Raw genomic sequence first — 21,285 nt, 5'->3', positions numbered from 1 at the left:
CTCGACAAGGACGGCAGCCCCTCCGGTAGGCGGTGAAGGCCGTCCGGCGAATCCCATCGGGCAGCAAATGGGGTGGCCCAGAATCCTTCTCTTGGGGCGGGGGGAGGGGGGGGGGCGGGCGGCGGTAAGCACTGGCCGGCGGCAAGCACCGGGCGGCGGCTGCGGCAAGCGTGGGGTGGCGGCTGACGGATGGGCCGACGGAGGACGCTGGCGGCGGTAGCAGCGGCGTCTGGCACACAGACGGCGACACACAGGGGCGGCAGCAGCAGCAGGGGCGGGGGCCGCTTCCAAGTGCGCTGATTCCACCCTGAGGGTAGCCCAGGCAGTGTAATCTCACTTGAAATCGAGGGGATCCAACCCTCGAGAATGTACTACAGCCTTCACAATCGACGATGAGATGCTTCATGGTTCTCAGTGCCTCAAAGGGATCACTCTATGATAACAACCAAAACTTTATGTACCACATCTCATTCAGAATCCCATAAAATAGGTTTTCTCTCGGTATAACTGTACCTTATACTGTTGTCCGATGTAATTTTAGTATATAGTGTACGAATTCGCATATCTGTGGAGTGTGCTACCAACTAGCGGGATTTATGGCGAACATGGATAGAAGTCTGCTGCAGTGTTGCGACCACCTGGTGGCACTGATGTGAACTAGTAGTTGAGTGATAAGGACTAGCAGTGCAGGCCATGAAGTGTGCACATTGTTTATCAAATCTGTATGCGTTTGGTACCTAAGGCAGTTATGTGACGCCAGTTGCGCATGCACAAGAAGCTCCTTAAAACGTTCACAAGTGAAGGTGTGCACATGACCGTGACGGAGCAATTATATACTACACAGTTACTAAAACAGGGGTTGCAATATATCCCTATATTCAACACTTCAGGTTTGTTCTAAAATCCTTTTCAGTAGGTTTCAATGGAATAGTTAGCGTCTGTCTTCAAGCGCCTTCTAGTTCAATTTTTCCAACATCTTTGTGATATTCTCCCATGGGTGAAACAAAACTGTGACCAATTGTATCGCCCTTCTCCGTATATGTTCAATATTACCTGTTAGCCCTATGTGGTATTGGTCCCACATGCTTGAGCAATAGTTTAGGATGAGTTACTTGAGTGTTCTGTATGCAGTCTCTTTCTATCAACGAACCACAGGCCTCCACCTGCTTTACCTGTGACTGAGCCTAAGCGACCGTTTCATTTCATACCCCTGGAAGTTGTTACACCCAAGTATTTCTATGAATTCACCGATTCCACTTGCAACTCATCGATATTATAGTCACGGGACAGTACGTTTTCTTTCGTCTTGTGAAAAGTAAATTTTCCATTTCTGAACAATTAAAACATGTTGCCAATCTTCGCACCCCTTTAAAATTTTATCAGGATATGACTGAATATTTGTGCAGTTTCTTTAAGGCAATACTTCATTATAGCTAACTGCATAGTCTGCGAAAAATCTATGGTCACTATTAAAATTGTCTGCATCGTCATTAATATACAACATGAACAGCTAGGGTCCCAGCACACTTCCCTGGGATACACATGAAGTCGCTTCTACATCTATCGATGACTGCATCCAAGATAGGCTAATTTGCTGCGTACTTCCTACTGAAAAATCCTCAGTCCAGTCGCAAATTTTGACTGATACGATTGTGCTTTTGATAACTGATGTCGATATAGATTGAGAAAAATCTCAGGTCTGTAAGAATGAAGGAGGAAACTGACCGTGGCTTTTCAAAGGACTAATTCTAGCATTCACCTTAATCGATTAAGTGAAACCACAGAAACCTAAATCTCATTGACAGGACGAACTGAATGGGAGTCTGCTGCCACCTGGTCAGTAAATAGTCGGAGTGACTGGTTCTGACAGGAGCAGTGATGGATGTACAGAGCGCTTCCTGTGTTTCTGTTACATTTGTAAGATGATTATATCTGGATCTTTCCTTAAGTTCAGTGGCAACCAGCTGTGTGCCAAGAATTGATTCCTCCATAACATGACTTGCTGCATCATTCTTTCATGACCTGAATCTGGTACAGCTGAAGGCACGTTATTTACCACTTAACGCCTGACGTCGCGAATTCGCACCATACAAGCCAAACTCTAATAAATGTGAAATTAACTGTTGTCAAGCGCCATTTCCGGTAGGTGACCATTCTACACGAAGCTGTCGTAGTTTCCGAGATTTAGCGATATTCTTGATGAAAAGCTTGCCATGTGTTCTTATAGCAATGAGTCACATTGGGCGCACCAACCTAATGACAGGTGTTGAACATCAAGGATCTTTACTACGTTCTTCCTTGTGTGACGGTACGGTACCACCCTGCTTTTGATTTATATGGGTATGGCATTCAACAAGTCTCTTTTTTATTTTTATACAATTTTTTTACTGTATCATTAACTAGTTTTCAAGCAATTGCAGGTTCATCATCAAATGGAAAGTGTTACAAGAACGATATGAACCATGCGCAGGTACAAGATGCGGTCACGGTGCTGGCGCAAATAACGGAAATTCTGTAAAGATATGTTTATGAAACGTAAGGGTCGTTATGCTTTATGTTACTTACATTGTCTCGTTATACAGATGACAAATTCATTCTAATTGATGTGAAGGTCGATGGCAACATGTAATGACCTGACACAAATGCAGGATGCTTTTCGATCGGTACCCTTGTGATTTGCAGTGGGATGATAGAGGCTAGCACGAGTGGGGTGGGGTGGCTGTAGGAATCTAGAACACTCTATAATAATTAGTACTGGAATACTTCAGTAAATAACTTTTACTTAACTTTGTTCTGCTACAGCACTCCAGGAACATAACTAATAACAACTATCTTTCTTCAATACAGATAACACATTAACAAACATTAACTGGATTATAGAACAAGCTAGATAAAACAATTCTGGTATTACGTGCGAAACACATGCGCCTACTAGAGGCTGCGAAACTAGCGAGCTGAAGGCTATTCTAATCTGACTTCGTTCACGTCGTGTAGCTGACTCGGTCTCTGTCCGTGTCATACGGCGGCGCTGCAAGCGCCAGCGAGTCCAGAGAGGTTGCAAGGGCTGGATCACTATCGATTATTGCAACCTCTAGCGTGGTGTCTAACGTTGGCACCACACTAACAATGCACATTATTGCAGGATTACGTTTTTATGTATGTATAAGCTATCAAAATGTGCAATTCAGAATGAATTTTTTATCGATGCCACAATGCACTGAAATGTAAGTGACCTAAAACACTACGACCTATACGTTTTAATGTGTTAGTAGTTCAGGGGCGAACAAAGACAATCAGATACCTACAAAAATATAACTAATTAGCAAAATGCTTTACATTATGTACGCTTAATATCCGAGATCTATGTAACTTTGAACTGCTGTAGAAAAGAAAAAAGAAAAAAGCGCAGCACATGGATTATCCGAATGGCACGGAAATGGGTAACTGTATTGTACATGTACAAAAAAAATATTGAAATTTCATTAAAAAAAAAGTGTATGATTTATTCAAGAGAAAGGTCTTCACAAATTGAACATGTCTGTAACGCGCTGGTCCACCTCTCACCCTTATGCAAGCAGTTCTTCGGCTTGGCATTGATTGATAGAATTGCTGGATGTCCTTCTAAGGCATGCCAAATTCCGCCTAATTGACGAGTATGCTCGTCAGAATCCTAAGCTGGTTGCAGTGTGCTTGCGCATAATGCTCCAAACATTCTCAATTGGAGAGAGATACAGAGACCTTGCTGACCAAGGCAGGGTTTGGCAAGAACGAAGACATGCAATAGAAACTTTCGCTGTGTGAGGGCAGGCATTACACTGTGCAACAATGAAAATGTAAATCGAATGAAAATAGCCGATTCTTATCAATTTTAATGTGCTGATCGCAAAGACAAATTATAATTAGCTCTAGTTTTCATTTTACACTGTTTTATTATGATGAGATAATTATGCACAGATATTTATGGTAAGTTTAAAATCAAATATTGTAATGGTTTATCAAAATCATAATAACTAGTAACAATGGTTTATATTATTGTCCCTGCTGTTACATGTGTGCAATGTTTTAGATATAAACATTTTTTACCAATCTTTTTGTGTCCCTCCTCTTTAACTTCAGTGATTTGATTAGTGCATGTAATAATTTTTGCACATTTGTTTGCAGATTAACTACCAGTTGTTCAAGTTGACTGCTATTGAAGTGAACAAAAATGCCGCGACTTTGTGTTAACAGTGCTGACAGATTATGCTATGTATGTGGAGAAGTGACATTTGCTTCACAAAAACAGCAAATAACTCCAGTGTTTAAAAAATGTTACAGTTGTTATTTCTGGTGCAAAATAGGTGATCAGGGTAAACACTGGGCTGCAACACTTGTGCCAGCAACATAAGGAACTAGATGCATGGGAAATGACGTACAATGCCCTTTGCAGTGCCCATCATCTGCCGTGAGCCAACTAACCATGTCAGTGACTACTACTTTTGTTTGTTTCCTCCTATCAAGAAGGGAATATCTAAAAAGAAGAAGAAGAAGCAGTGATCTATCCTGACATTCCATCTGCCATACGTCCAATTCTACATGTGGAAGGATTGCCAATACCAGAACGACCGATAGAGTAAGATGGGGATTCTGAATGTCCTGAACCATGTACATCACAAGATCCAGAGTTTCTTCAAAGTATACCATCAACAGATGATCCACAAAAATTGTCTCGAAACGAGTTAAGTGATCTCATTAGAGATTTGGAGCTCTCTAAAGCTAAGGCTGAGATTTTAGCATCAAGACTGCAGCAGCGCAATTTTTTAGACAGCAATGTAAATGTTTCATTCTACCGCAGAAGACAGCAACAATTCACTCTTTTTTTTTAACGTGCAAAGTAGTCTTGTGGCATGCATAGACATAAATGGTCTAATGAAGGCTCTCAGAATTAAGTACAATCCTGATGAAAAAAATGGTTCAAATGGCTCTGAGCACTATGGGACTCAACTGCTGAGGTCATTAGTCCCCTAGAACTTAGAACTAGTTAAACCTAACTAACCTAAGGACATCACAAACATCCATGCCCGAGGCAGGATTCGAACCTGCGACCGTAGCGGTCTTGCGGTTCCAGACTGCAGCGGCTTTAACCGCACGGCCACTTCGGCCGGCTTTCCTGATGAGTGGAGACTATTTATTGATTCGTCAAAATTGAGCGTAAAATCAGTGCTTTTACATATTGGTAATGAGCTTCGTTTTATTCCAGTTGGGCATAGTGTTCATATGAACGAGTCATACCAAAATACGAAAATTTTACTAGAACCATCAAGCATATCGACTCTCAATGGCAAATATGTGGTGATTTGAAAGTGGTTGCACTGCTATTAGGTATGCAGATAGGGTATACTAAGTATTGCTGCTTTCTCTGAGAATGGGATAGCCGAGCTCGTGCATATCATTACAGTAAACATGAATGGCTCACCAGAAAATCTCTTCAACCAGATATAAAGAACATTAAGAGTGCACCTCTAGTAGACCCTACACAGATTCTGCTCCTCCCCTTGTACATCAAGTTGAGTCTCATGAAAAACTTTGTTAAGGGAATGAACAAAGATGGTGACGTGTTTAAGTAATTAAGGCAAAAATTCCCTTACTTAAGTGGTGACAAAGTAAAGGAGGGCATCTTTGTAGACCCACAGATTCGAGAGATTTTTGGAGACCATACCTTTCATGGAATCATACAAGGCGATGAGAAGCATGCATGGGAATGTTTTAAGACAGTCTGTTTACAATTCTTAGGAAACAAACGAACAATAAATTACAAGAAGATTGTAGATAACATGTTGCCATCTTATGAAAACCTTGGTGGCAACATGTCATTGAAATGAATTTCTTACATAGTCATCTTGACTTCTTTCCCAAAGATTGGCCGGCCAGAGTGGCCGAGCGGTTCTAGACGCTACAGTCTGGAACCGTGCGACCGCTACGGTCTCAGGTTCGAATCCTGCCTCGGGCGTGGATGTGTGTGATGTCCTTAGGTTAGTTAGGTTTAAGTAGTTTTAAGTTCTAGGGGACTGATGACCTCAGAAGTTAAGTCCCATAGTGCTCAGAGCCATTTGACCCCAAATATTGTGGTGCAGTAAGAAGTATGCCGGGAAATGGAGCCCTGCTGTGTTAGCAATTACTGCTGGACGGTCATAAGGGATGTTTACGAGTATGTGTATAAACGTCAAGCGAAGCGAAAAGGTCATCTTCCGAATTTATCTCTGAACAAAATATGTAATTGTGTATACTGTACATATGGACATTTAACATTTATAATCATTCATATACATTTGAGACCAGTTAATTTATATATTTTCTTTTGTGCTTTATATAGTTCTGGTACAAAGTAGACTTACAAAGTATTTTCATTTGTGTAATATTATCTTAATTTTTTCTTAATATTTTACTTTTGTACTTCCAGAATGTGCACTGAAATGCGTAACACATAAATCAAGTAATTATTTATTTAAAATTTGTTATGCTGATTATTGGAACATGAATGTATATTTAGTTAGTGAGTTATTCATACAAAAATGTAGATTACTTTTCTAAAAAATCTAGAGCTAAAGTTTTATAAAGATGGTGATTTTGTATTATTTTATACTTACAGTCATGCAATTTACACACTTTCACTTCAAACTTGTTGTTCAGTGTTATCTTGCTGAAGTGTAAACCCAGGATGGCTTACCACGAAGGGCAACAAAACGGGGTGTAGAGTATGTCAGTGTACCGGTATGCTGTGAAGGTGCGACAGATGACAACCAAAGGCGTTCTGCTATGAAAAGAAACGGCAGCCCGAACTATCACTCCTAGTTGTCAGGCCATATGGCGGGCGCCAGTCAAGTCAGTATCCCACTGCTGTCCAGGCAGCCTCCAGACACGTTTTCGCTGATCACCAGGCCTCAGTTCAAGGCAGGATTCATTACTGAAGACAGTTATACTCTCGGCAATGAGATTCCAGACCGCTGACATGCTTTGAGACACTCCAGACAGTGGTGGAATACCAATCTTACTGTCGCCACCCATGCAGCTGAACAACCAGGAGTGATGGTGTAGGATGCCATTTCTTTTCATGGCAGTACCCCATCCACAGCACCCTTGCAGCACAGGGAAACGTCGACGATATTCTACGCCTCGTTTTGGTGCCTTTCGTGGGAAGTCATCCTGGGCTTACATTTTAGCAAGATAATACCTATCTGCATACGATGAGAGTTTCCACTGCTTATTTTTGTGCTTGCCAAACCCTTCCTTGGGCAGCAAGTCCGTCGGATCTCAGCCATATTGAGAACGTTTGAAGCACTGTGGGCAGGGCCCTCCGACTAGCTCGAGATTTTGACGACGTAACGCGCCAATTGAGCAGAATTTGACAGGATATGTCTCAAGAGGACATACAGCATCTCTGTCTATCAGCGCCAAGCCGAGTAACTGCTTACATATGGGCCAGAGGTGAGCCAACACGTTATCGACTTGCTCAGTTTTGTGAAGTTGCTTCTTGATTAAATCATCCAACTTTTCTGGATTTGCAATCATTTGTTTGTCTGTATATGTACATCACATCTACCGATTTCCATTCCATTTGGATTATTCTCTCAATTAGATGAATGTTCCTGATAGAGAGAAAGTAGTCTTGAATTAGAATAATGTTCTTGATAGAGACAATGTAATCTTCAAAGCTAATTCAGTCAGATAAGTGTCTCACCAGTGGTAACGGTTAATAGTGTCATGCTACATCAGTGTACTTCCCTCACTGCAGTCTTCTGTACTAAAGTTTAAATGGGTTCGAAGATTCACTGAGTTTGGGGCAAAGCTCTGACTGCGGGTGTGATGTCATGTTAATACAGCATCTTTTGCTGGCTTGTAGGGGGCACACCTCATTGAAGACAGCGAGCAATGGAGGAGCCGGCCCGTCCAGCGGCACGCTGGTGGGAGGTTTAAAAGTATCATGTCCCGCATAGCTGTGAGTAGTGCTGATGATAGGCACGTTTCATAAACGTTTTGACAGCTAATTTTCCATCATTTCCTCCAGTTTCTAAATTTTCTATATTGGATTTCGAGTCTCCCCAGAAGGGGTGGGGGCGGGCTGGCAGCAGCACAATACGCCGCTCTGCAGCCTACAGAAAAGTTAAAACAGAATTAGGAGATATGAGAACAATAAAAGCTGGTGATAAAACGGTGACTGTTAAAAACTGAAATGCGGAGAAAATATAAAAAGAAACAGTCGTGATGCTGATTAAAACACATAGTAAATAGACAGGCACAATTAAAAAACATGGTGACAGTCTGGTTTCTGTTCACACAAGATAAAAAACACAACTAGCGACAGTATGGTGGCTGTTCACAACACTCAAAGGGACGCACAACACTGAACTCTCACTTAAAACAGCACTATAGAGGCGACATGGCAGCAGATGGGGGGAGGGAGGATCCCGACCAATGAGGGGGGGGGGGGAAGGGGAGGAGGAGGGAAAAGAAAAAAGGGAGGGAGTCAATGGACGGAGGGGACATAAAAAAGGGGGGGGGCTGGGCAGACATGAGAAGTGGGAAAAGCAGTGGAGGGGAGAGCAAAAGGACTTGGGGGGAGGGTGGGGTGGAGAAGGGAGTCAGAGGGAGAGAATAGGTGGGGAGAAAAACGGGATGGAAGGAGGGGGAGAGCGGAGAGGGAGCCTGGGAAATGGACAGAGGAAGGGAGGTGGAGGTGAGGATCAGAGATGATAGGAGGGATTAATGGAGGGAGAGAGGGCATCATCTGGGAGGGGGAGTCCATGGAAGCCACCTTGGGAAAGGAGATGACTGGTGTAGAGGTGGATGGTAGGGGGGACACAACGGTGAAGGTGCAGGGTTGGAGTGGAGTGGAGCAACCAGGGGATGAGGAGGATCAAGTTGGTGGGAGCTGTAGAGGATGTGGATATGTTCGAAGAAAAGGAGCAGATGGGGCAAAGGAATCGGGTCATAGAGGATCCATGTGGGGGATCTTCTTCCAGCTTTTTTCTTTTTTTTTCTTTATTGTTATTTCACTCCCCAAAAAGGGATGGGCTTGCAGCAGCACAACACGCCACTCTTCAGCCAAGAGAGTTACAGAGAAAACATAGGCAAATGAGAAAATAACATGTAACATAGAAAGGTATAAAGTGATGAGTTAACAAGAACAAAAGTAGGTGAGTGGAAATGGTAGATTTAAAAACAACATAGACGAGAGTCATACACACATGCAGAAAATTGACACCGTGAGTCAACACGAGAACAAAGAAACACCACAGTGGGAACACAAATGAATGACACTAGCGACACTGCTGGTGCTGGTGGAATGTAGCACTGCACACAGCACTGGAGTAACACTGACATCACAATGAAAACGTTAAAAATCACTACAATGAAGGGGACCTATCACCAGGTGAAGGGAGGAGGGGGGGAAGAAAAGGGGGGAGAGATGGTAGGGGAAACCAGGACGGGGGTAGGAGGGAGCAGTGGAGGGGAGAAGGAAAGGAAGTGGAAGCCCGGAGGGGGAGGGGGGATAAGGAAAAAGACGGTGTTCGGCAGGTGAAAAGGAGAAAAGAGGAAGAAGGGAATGGGAGAGGGAGGGGGAGAGTGAGCCCTGAGGGGGGGTGGAGGGATTAGATCAGGTAGGATGGGTAGATGGAAGGCACGAGGACATTATCCGGGAGGGGGCGGTGGCGGAAGCCACTTCAGGTGAGGGTATGGAGCTTGTGGAGATGGAGACCAGGTGGGACACTGTGGTACAGGTGGGGCAGTGGGCTAGGGCAGAAGAGGATGGGGGAAACCAAAGGATGGGGGGGATCCAGTTTGCTGGAGACATATAGGATCCACATTCATTCTAGGAACAGGAGGAGATGGGGGAAGGGAATCAGATCATAAAGGATCCACATGGGAGATGGGAGCAGATGCGATAAGCGAGGCGGAGTGCATGGTGCCTTCCTCCAGCATTTTTTTTTTTTAATTGTCATTTTCAAACCTTATACAGGTAGGGCAGCAGCGGCAAAACTACGCCACTCTTCGGCCACAGATAACACAATTAGTAGATAAAGAGACATAAAAAAACAAAACAAAATGGCGGATAGAAAACAGTAGACAGACGAAGTGAAATATGTGGAGCCGTTCACAGGCACAGTGAAATAAAAAACGTTCAGCACTTGTACACAAACATAGATGACAGAAATGACACATGTGAACGATGGAGCATAGATGGTGAAACACCAAAGCACTAAACACGAAGGCACACAAAAACCGTTGGTGATGATATCCTGTGCACGAATAGTTACTGGTCACATACATATCTGGGGACCTGCCAAAGGGGAAAAGGTGGGGGTAGGAGGGGGAAGGAGAGGATGTAGATGCCAGTGGCAGTGGAGAGGGGAGGGGGAGGAAAGAAGGTAGGGGGTAGGGGAAGACTGGGTAGAGAGGAGGGAGGGAGGAAGAGAGGAAGGAGAGAAGGGAGAGAGGGTGCCCTTTGAAAAAGCATAGGGGGTGGAAGGGGAGGATCAAAGTTGGTAGGAGGGATAGATGGAGGGGATGGGGGCATCATCAAGGAGGGGGAGTTGACAGAAGCCACCTTGGGCAAGGGTATGGAGGGTGGAGAGATGGAGAGCAGATGGGATGTGGGAATGCAGGCACAGCAGCAGACGGGGGTGGGATAGAATGGGAGAAACAAGCGGGTGAGGGGGATAAAGTTTGATGGAGGTGTAGAGGATCTGTATCCTTTCACAGAAGAGAAGGAGGTGTGGGAATGGAATAAGGTCATAGAGGATCCTCGTGGGGAAGGGAGACAGGTGCGATAGGCGAGGCAGAGTGCATGGTGTTCTAGGATTTGAAGGGATTTGTAAAAGGTAGGATGAGCGTAGCAGAGGATAGGGCAGATAAGGGATTTATAGGTGGGGAGGATGGTGGAAGGGTCCAGACCCCATGTGCGGCCAGAAAGGAGCTTGAGGAGATGGAGTCTGGAGCGTGCCTCGGCTTGGATTGTCCGGAGGTGGGGGGTCCAGAAGAAGCGACGGTCAAGGGTGATGCCAAGGTACTTAAGGGTGGGGGTAAGGGCGATAGGGCGGCCATAAATGGTGAGACAGAAGTCGAGGACACGGAAGGAAGGGGTGGTTTTGCCTACAATGATCGCCTGGGTCTTGGAAGGATTGACCTTGAGCAATGACTGGTTACACCAAGCAGTGAACCAGTCAAGATGGGATTGGAGAAGGTTTTGGGAGCGTTGCAGGGTGGGGGTGAGGGCAAGGAAGGCGGTGTCATCAGCGTACTGGAGAAGGTGGATGGGGGGTGAAGGCGGCGGACTGTCTGCCGTATACAAAAGGTATAGAAGAGGGGAGAGGACGGAACCTTGGGGCACACCGGTGGAGGGGTAGAAGGTGTCTTCCTCCAGCACCAGGTTCAGATAATGTTCCTGCAACAACTACATCTCATAAGGAGCCTGTAGTGGCTTGAAAACTAGTTGATGGTGCAACAAATCGTAACAAAATAGAAAGAAAAGCGTCTGGATGCATATTATAACCACATAAACCTCCAATTTAAATCGCAGCTGCAGGTGGTCATCCACAGCGGGTGCAGTGGGTTTTGCAGCCTGCTCGTTCTCGTTGCAGAACCGCGGGCGGCGCCTGGCGGAGGGCGCGCACATCAACCGGTCGCTGCTGGCGCTGGGGAACGTGATCAGCGCGCTGGCGGCGGGCCGCGGCCGCTACGTCAACTTCCGCGACTCCAAGCTGACGCGCCTGCTCAAGGACGCGCTCAGCGGCAGCTGCCGCACAGTGATGCTGGCGCACGTCAGCCCGGCCGCGCGACACCGCGACGAGACGCGCCAGACGCTGCTCTACGCTCAGCGCGCGCGCCGCATCTCCAACAAGGTCAGCGCGCCGCGCTCACTCCGCACGCTGGTCCGGGCAACCGCAGCGGACGCAACTAATAGACTCACCTGTCAAGGCTCTGACGTTCGACCCCTCCATTTCTTCGAAGTGCACCAGTTCGTTGTTTTGTAACGTTTTAGAGTGTTCATCCTAAACCATTTCTATATTACATTTGACATGACCATTACCTAAAAGAGTGGGCATATGACCATTTGAGGCAAAGGCTTTCCTTTCATCGCCTTGTAAAAGACAATCAATTAAAATTTGTTTCTTCACGCGTGCAATATCTGGTCAAAAACGTCCGGACACTTATTGTTCGACATTAATACAGGATATGTCGACCTATGGCGCTTATCAAGGCTTGAACTCTGCTAGGGACACTTTCAGTGAGGTGTCTGAACGTCTGTGGAGGAGCGGCAGCCCATTCTTCCCCAAGATCCGAAATCAGAGAAGGTGACACGGCGGCAGATGGGGGGAGGGAGGACCCAACCGATGAGGAGGAAAAGGGGAGAAGGAGGGAAAAGAAAAAAAGGGGGGAGCCGATGGATGGGGGGAACATAGGAAAATGGGGAGGGGGGGGGGGCTGGGTGGACGTGAGGAGTGGGAAAGGCAGTGGAATGGAGAGCAAAAGGACTCGGGGTGGGGGGGGGGTGGAGAAGGGATTCAGAGAGATTCTAGGCAGGGAAAAAACAGGATGGAAGGAAGGGGAGAGGGAGCCCGGGGAAAAGACAGAGGAAGGGAGGGGGAGGTGAGGATCAGAGTTGATAGGAGGGATAAATGGAGGGAGAGAGGGCATCATCCGGGATGGGGAGTCGATGGAAGCCACCTTGGGAAAGGAGATGAAGGTTGTAGAGGTCGAGGGTGGGGGGGGGGGGGACGCAACGCTGAAGGCGCAGCAGAGGGCAGGGGTTGGAGAGGAGAGGAATAAAGCGGAGCGGAATGGAGGAACCAGGGGATGAGTGGGATCAAGTCGGCGGGAGGTGTAGAGGACAAAGATATGTTCGAGTAGGTTGCGATGTCACACGCTATGGTCTGGAGCAAAGTCGACATTCTGACTCGTCCCAAAGATGTTCCATTGGGTTTAGTTTGAGGGTCTGGGCAGACAGACCAGTTCAGTAACGTCATTGCCCTCAAAACCATTGCCTTATAGACATGTTTTCTGACAGGCTGCATTGTCATGCTGACACAAACCATCCTCGTCCCTGAACTGTTCATCTACTGTTCACAGTAAATAATGCTGTAAAATCTATTCATATCGTTCAGGATTGAGCGTTTGATTCCGCGAAACAAGTGGTCCGCACTCCACCACGGAAAAGACTCCATTGCATAACACCACCACCTCTGTACTTCACTGTTTGCACTGCACTTCATGGCAGACAACGTTCTACAGTAAAAAAAAGGTTATGTAAAGTTATGATAAATTGAATATTTTCAATTTCAAATTTCCGCCACACGATGCATACTGTCTCTGGCCCATCCCATTCTTTATACCGCCATTTGTGCTATACTTGAGCCCAAAGACTCTCGTTCCTAAACCAGCCAATCCAGCAGACTCGCTGGTCTGTTACCTTATACCTACTTCCGTAGTAAATGCAAAACTGCAGTTTTATAGAAGTATAATGAAATTAACTTATGTAAATAAAAGAAAATTCTGTATTATTTCTGCTCAAGTGTGATAAAGAACCTTCTTCTCCGCAGTTCTGATCACTACAAGTCGATAAAATTAACAAATCTTCGAGTGAATTGCAACTACTGCCAATATTTGTTAAATAACAATACCGTAATATCGTTATAACGGGTTTAATTTGATATCATATGTGTTCGTACAAATAAGAATCACATTCGTTGGTAAAGTCTCAGTAATGGGCTTTCATGAAATCTGTGCCAGAACTTGAAGATGCCAACTGGGTGGCAGATTTAGGATTTTTGGTAGGTCTGATTGCTCACTTAGATGACTTAAACACGAGTCTTCAAGGTAATACTTATCAGTATAATGTTTCAAACAACAGACGCATACCGAATGAAACTGAAATTTAGGCAAGCACAAGTAATTGCAAACTTTTTTTTCATTTCAAAACGTTGGGCAAACATAGGCCTAAAGGCAGGATGAAATACGCAACAATAATTGTCGATTTGATCCAAAAATTCGAAAATCGATTTCAGGATTTTCGAAAAAAAGAAGCAAAATTTTTGTATCTATGCGACACCTTATACAAACAATGCAGATACATTGCAAGAACATTTGCTGATGAATACACAGAGTTGCAGTCTGACATACAAGAAAAAGAAAAATTTGATCATGTATCTTTGTTGGTCTCTTACAAATCATACCAGCGCATAGATAAATATCTCTTGCTGCACAATAATGTATCACATATTATATCTTCGTTTGGAAGCACATACTTCTGTGAACAGTTATTTTTCTAGAGTAAAGCATACAAATACATTGAAGCGTCAAAGAAACTGGTATAGGCATGCGTATTCAAATACAGAGATATGTAAACAGGCAGCAAACGGTGCTGCGGTCAACACCTTTATAAGACAACAAGTGTCTGGCGCAGTTGTTAGATCGGTTGTTGCTGCTACAATGATTTAAGTGAGGTTGACCGTGGTGTTATAGTCGGCGCACGAGCGATGCTACACAGCATCTCCGAGGTAGCGATGAACTGAGGATTTTCCCGCACGACCATTTCACGAGTATACCGTGAATATCGGAATTCCGTAAAACATCAAACATCCGACATCGCTGCGGCCGGAAAAAGATTCTGCAATAAAGGGACCAACACCAACTGAATAGAATCGTTCCCTGTGACAGAAGCGCAACTCTCCCGCAAATTGCTGCAGATTTCAATGCTGGCCCATCAACAAGTGTCAGCGTGCGAAGGCCCACTCGTGTACCCTTGATGACAGCTCGACACAAAGCTTTACGCCTCGCCTGGGCCCGTCAACACCGACATTGGACAGTTGATGACTGGAAACGTGTTCCCTGGTCGGACGAGTCACGTTTCAAATTGTATCAGGCGGATGGACGTGTACGCGTTTACGGAGACAACCTCATAAATCCATGCACCCTGCATCTCAGCAGGAAACTGTCCAAGTTGGTGGAGGCATTGTAATGCGTGGGGCGTGTGCAGCTGGAATGATACGGGAACCCTGATACATCTAGATACGACTCTTACGTAAGCATCTTGTCTGATCTCCTGCATCCTGTGCATTCCGACGGACTTGGGCAATTCAGCAGGACAATGCAACACTCCACGCGTCCAGAATTGCTACATAGTGGCTGCAGGAACTCTCTTCTGAGTTTAAACACTTCCGCTGGCCACCAAACTCCCCAGACATGAACATTCTTGAGCATATCTGGGATGCCTTGCTGTTTAGAAGAGATCTCCACCCCTTCGTACTCCTAGAGATTTATGGACAGCCCTGCAGGGTTCATGGTGTCAGTTCCGTCCAGCGCTACTACAGACATTAGTCGAGTTCTTGTCACATCGTGTTGCGGCTCTTCTGCGTGCTTGCAGGGGCCCTACGCAATATTAGGCTCTTCAGTGGAGAATCGAAATCTCAGATGAACACCTTGACATCACCCTGAGAAATGCAACCACTTCCATCGGACCTGCTGTTGATACATCAGTTCCCAAAATTCAAAATCTATAATTTTTAACTACTTACATATAAAATTATCAATGAAATCTCATACATAAAATGTCGAGCTAAATTCCACCTTGCTATTTTAAAATAAAGAATCATAAATTAATTGATTCTAAATCACTCATGTTTTAAGTGTATACCTCCGACCGTCCCTTCCCTTTTTTCTGTTGTTGTTAGTGTTAAGTATATTATGAGGCCCAAAAATACTCTTCTTCTTCTAGAGTGGCCCAGGTAAGGTAAAAGGCTTGACAACCAAGTTCTGCAGCCATTTATCAAATCTAAATCCTTACATCGGATAGTCGCAGGTCTTTGTGTGAAAGTCACTTGTTTCCAGTCGTCGAGTGGTGTCACTTTTTACACCACTTCAAGATAAGCTTAATATTGCCTGCAGAAATGTGTGGCTTATGAGAAGCTGCTTGACAATTGTGCCTCATTCTTTTTTAATTCCCTATGCTCAGTCACTGTGCTAGCTGAACTACGAATGTAGCACTTTTGCACTCGCAAGTGATTTCTTCCGCTGGTTTCATGCAATCTTTTTACCCCCCCCCCCCCCCTTTACCCCACCCCCTCTCCTCCCGACAGTTATTGAAGGCCTCCATCTGTCACTACACGAGGTATGCCTAGTCTTGTAGTCTTGGTTTATCTGTGTTTGTTCCCTCGCTTTTTCACAGCACAGTCTCATCACATCACTAACAGGTGACTTGGGCAGCTTCAGAAAGGTTCAAATGGCCCTGATGGATTTGTTTCTCAGTTGATATCCTATGACTGGTTCAAATTCGAAGTCACTGAGGTCTTCTGATCAACCCATTCTGCTGTTACTGTTTCTCTACTAACCATACAATACTCCCCACCTCCTTTTATACTGGCAGATCCGCCTCTCATGACATCTAGGGGGCAATTCCACATTATACAGGAGCTGATAGATACTTTTGATCAGATAGTCTATCATATACACACGAGTCCTCGCACCAGAGCAGAAGTCATCGCTCAAACCCATCAACACGGAGTAAGACTTGCTTTAAGTTCCATAGATGGCGTGCGTAACGGTTGCCTAGCGGGGGGTGGGGTGGGTAGCCTGCATGCCGCAGATGTCACACAGCCTAAGGTCTGCTGTTAATTGTATCGTGGCAGAAGTCTACTTCAAGCGCAGATATTGGTTGCGATAACTGATAGTAGTCTCTGTATATAAGCACGGCTCTTTCCTCTATATGTATCAACTAAAGCAATAACTTCTTCCTACCTTCCTATACTGTAGCGACATCTACGATACTTTAAGGGCACTTTGAGATTAGGTTCCAACCGCACGCTTTCATAGTGCGACTGCACGTGTGGCGAGGCCCCGCCTTGCTAGCAGTGAGGTCAGACGCTGGCAGGGCTTTTGATTGGCCAGCACAGGTAGGATTCAGAGGATCTTACAAAGAACATACAACCCGAAAACATATGAAGCTACCTGCAGAGAAGCAACCTAGTGGCTACATAGTCCGCTTGGGAGCTGCCACGTGAACACCGCCTTCCTAGCCCTTTATCCTACCCTTCAATGGTCCCAACGTACCCTCCAAACCCACCTTGACCAGTTCACCACTTGGTGCAACCAGGGGTCCATTCGTATCAAACTGCCCAACATACAGGCGATCATCAAAGGCTGCACCACCCATTCCTGCCGTCTCCATGATTTCTACCTTACCATTTATGGCCATCCTATCCGCTTCACTCTTACACTCAAATACCTTGGCCTCACCATTGACTGCCGCCTCACCTGGACTCCCCATCTCCTTACAATCCAACACAAAGTCTGCAACAGACTCTGCCTTCTGAAACTCCTGTCTGGCTGGACATGGGGACTGCATCCTCCCACCATCCTTCACACCTACAAATCCTTGACCCTCCCCATCCTTTGTTATGCCAGTGTTGCTTGGATTTCCCGCCCCTCCCAGGTTCTATAAGGCCCTACAGCGCTGTCCATAAATCCGCAAGAGAACGAGGAGCTCCAGCAAATCGCAGAATGCAATGCTCTCCGACTCGCCTTCCATATCCGCCTTCTGTACCCCAAAAGCATCCTCTACGACCTCATCCCCTTATACCACCTTCTTATTTTCCTTGAACACGTTCACACCCTGTATATTGTCCGCCGACTCGATCCTCCCCACCCCCTGGTGTCCCCCTTCCTCTCCAACCCCAGCCCGTAGCCGTGCCTTTACCGCTGTGTCCCGCCCCCTCTCCGTCTCCACACCCTCCACCTTCTTCACTCAATGCAACTTCTAGCACTTACCCCTCCCAGATGAGGAGCTTCGCACTGACGTCTACCCCTCCTACCAACTCTAACCCCACCTTCCTCCTGCCTCCTCCTCAGGGCTCCATCTCCTCCCCCTTCCTTCCCCTGAGTGGCTTTGTCACTTCGACACTCCCTCCCCCTCCTGTGTTCCCCTTCAGTGTCTCAGCACTCCATCCTACCTAGCCTTCCCTCTTCATTTCCCACCCTGCCCGTCTCCTGCCTTTTGGTGCGCCTCCTGCCCCCATTTTTTCCTCTTCTCCCCCCCCCCCCTCCCCAGCCCCCCACCACTGCACCTTCCTCTACCTCCTCTACAGCCTCCAGTCCCTTGGCAGGTCCCTACCAGCAGCTTTTTATTCTTCATGAGTACTCTGGTGTTTACAGTGTTTTTTTTAAGTGTCTTGCTCTGTGTGATTTTTATCCTGTGGCTGACTTTTAACTTGTTTGCCTCCAGTTTCTTTTTTTTTAAGAGCACTTTGATTTGCCAGCTCTGTTCTTTTAACTTTATGTCGACTTTTTAGCTATCCCCCAGTGCATGTCCCCACGTTAGTGGATATTTTAACTCCAATCATCTCCTTTTACTATGTTCTTTATGTCCCCCTTTTTATCTCCATTTTTATGTAATCACCCTTCTGTATTTTTGTAAGGCCAATCGGCTGAAAGGTGGTGGGCTGTGCCGCTGCCAGCCCTCCCCAGTCCATAGTGGGCAGGAGAATGAAATTTAATAAAGAAAAAAAAATGCCACATGAGCCAACAAATAAGGTTAATACGAATCTTACTCTTTGTGAGCTGGGTTATAATGGAGTTTCAGCAATACACAAATTGTAACATATCATCTCCTGTCCACATCCAGATGATGGGGTTGTGGCCATTGTATACCTAAGAGACTGTTTCCAGGATGTGGGAGAAGGAAGGTCTCTGCAGCTTGGGGCTGATGAGCCAAGCTTTCCCTAATCCTTCTAAATGGGTTGTGTTGCAAGCCAAGAAGGCTTGAGGGTGAATGATTTTCCTAGGATGGTCGACGTTTCTCAACATCTGTCAGAAATAAACTTCTCAGAAATCTCAGCAGAAAGTAGCATATTACAGTGAAGTATTATTAATGTGAGTGGGGCATGGCAAATGAAGTTGCAAGTGTGTGGATACTTGGTCTGATTCCTCAGTGTTGAAGCGATTTTCATGGATCGGTTTGGAGCTCATGAAATCGGGGAGATCTGTGAACAGCCCTCCTTGGTCTTGGAGACAGGGACTCTCTGGAGTGGAGATTCTGACTCTTAAGATATTAGGAGTTTCTGAGTTCCTTAATCAATGCTCCAATCTCGATGGGCCCATAATCACTAAAATCGTAACTGATAATGTTATTGTATCAGCACAGAATCATGTAGGGACCGTATTCTGTGGAACCCCATGACCAAAAATGCACGCTGAACCGTGTTCTCCGAAACACAGGTTCCTGCAGCAGCACTGTTCTCTGTCGTCACATCTATCACATCTCACCGACTATCCTATACACAGAGCGCACAGACCTCCTCCCTCCACGTTCTGTAATGAGACGTGGACGTCCAACACTTTGTCATCTACTGTAAGTTGCATCGCCCTTCAATCATATTCCGTAGACGCTCGCAACAGTAGTACGAGAACAGCCTACAAACATCGCCGTTTCCGAGATTCTCATTCCCAGGTACTGGACTATAACAGTCTGTCCTTTCTCAGAGTTGCTTATAACAGTGGATTTACCCATTTGTAGCCTGTATCAATGCTACAATGATTCCTCATTCGTCTCTGCCCTGCTCCTCTTATATATTTCCCTTATCCATTCACATGCCAACAAAGTCACAAAGCAGCATCCAGTCTTGCGGTGGGCAGGTGCCTTGGGTCACCAGTACGGAATCCGTTGGTCTCTGCTTATCTGTACAGAGTTTTTCCCCAAATTTTCAACTTCGGCGATTTTCTAGTGTTTCTTCTATCTCTTACATTTCCCTGCCAATGTACACTGGTACACCTGACTAATGTCGTGTAGGGCCCCAGCGAGCACGCAGAAGTGCCGCAACACAATGTGGGATGGACTCAACTAATGTCTGAAATGGTGCTGGAGGGAATTGACACCATGAGTCCTACAGCGTTGTCCATAAATCCGTAAGAGAACGAGGAGCTGCAGATCTCTTCTGAACAGTTCGTTGCAAGGCATCCCAGATATACTCAATAACGTTCATGTCTGGTTCAAAAATGGTTAAAATGGTTATGAGCGCTATGCGACTTAACTTCTGAGGTTATCAGTCGCCTAGAACTTAGAACTAATTAAACCTAACTAACCTAAGGAAATCACACACATTCACGCCCGAGGCGGGATTCGAACCTGCGATCGTAGCGGTCGATCGGTTCCAGACTGTAGCGCCTAGAACCACACGGCCACTCCGGCCGGCTCATGTCTGGTGACCAGCGGAAGTGATTAACCTCAGAAGAGTGTTCCTGGAGCCACTCTGTAGCAATTTTGGACGTGTGGGCTGTCGCATTGCTCTGCTGGAATTGCCCACATTCGTCTGAATGCACGATCGACATTAATGGATGCAGGGGATCAGCCTGGAAGCTTACGCATGTGTCAGCTGTCAGAGTCGTATCTAGACGTATCAGGAGTCCCCTATCTCTCCAACTGTAAACGCCCCACACCATTGCAGAGCCTACACCTGCTTGAACAGTCCTCTGTTGACATACAGGGCCCATAGATTCATGAGGTTGTCTTCATATCCGTACACGTCCATCCGCTTGATGCAATTTGAAACGAGACTCTTACGACCAGCCAACATGTTTCCAGTCATCAACAATCCAACGTCGGTGTTGACAGGACCAGGTGTGCCGTAAAGCTTTGTGTCATGCAGTCATCAAGGATGCACGAGTGGGCCTTCGACTCCGAGAGGACATATCGATGATGTTTAGTTGAATGTATCGCACGCTGACACTTGTTGATGACCATCATTGAAATCTGCAGCAGTCTAAGGAAGTGGTGGACTTCTGTACATTGAACGATTCTCTTCGGTCGTCGTTCTTGCAGGATCTTTTTCCGGCCGCAGTGATGTCGGAGGGTTGATGTTTAACGGATTCCTGATATTCACGGTACGCTCGTGAAATGGTCTTATGGGAAAATCTCAACTTCATCGCTAGCTCAGATATGCTGTGTCCCATCGCTCGTGTGGCGACTATAAAATCACGTTCAAACTCACTTAAATCTTGATAACCTACCATTGTCGCAGCAGTAACCGATCTAACAACTGCGCCAGACACTTGTTGTCTGATACCGTATAGGATTTTCCGACCACTGCGCCGTATTCTTCCTGTTGACACATCTCCGTATTTGAATACACATGTCTATATCAGTTTCTTTGGCGCTTCAGTGTATATAATAGTGCAATTGTTTATATTCAGAGCTGGTTTAGTCGTTTCATTACGTTATTAATGGAGATACGTGGACTTCTATTACATTCTTCTTTTTCG

General features: G+C 45.7%; 1 protein-coding gene across 1 annotated transcript in view; it reads left to right on the top strand.

Annotated features, from left to right (window-relative positions):
• LOC126162095 (kinesin-like protein KIF19) overlaps nt 1–21,285 on the top strand; it is a 585,325-nt gene that overhangs the window by 411,301 nt on the left and 152,739 nt on the right. The window contains exon 6 of the mRNA XM_049918372.1: nt 11,619–11,879. Coding sequence (XP_049774329.1) covers nt 11,619–11,879 — 261 coding nt within the window. The remainder of the gene's footprint in view (nt 1–11,618; nt 11,880–21,285) is intronic.

Source organism: Schistocerca cancellata, chromosome 2, assembly GCF_023864275.1.
Source record: "Schistocerca cancellata isolate TAMUIC-IGC-003103 chromosome 2, iqSchCanc2.1, whole genome shotgun sequence".
Taxonomy (NCBI): domain Eukaryota; kingdom Metazoa; phylum Arthropoda; class Insecta; order Orthoptera; family Acrididae; genus Schistocerca; species Schistocerca cancellata.
The sequence above is the reverse complement of the archived record's forward strand: the minus strand, read 5'-3'. Positions and strand labels throughout refer to the sequence as shown.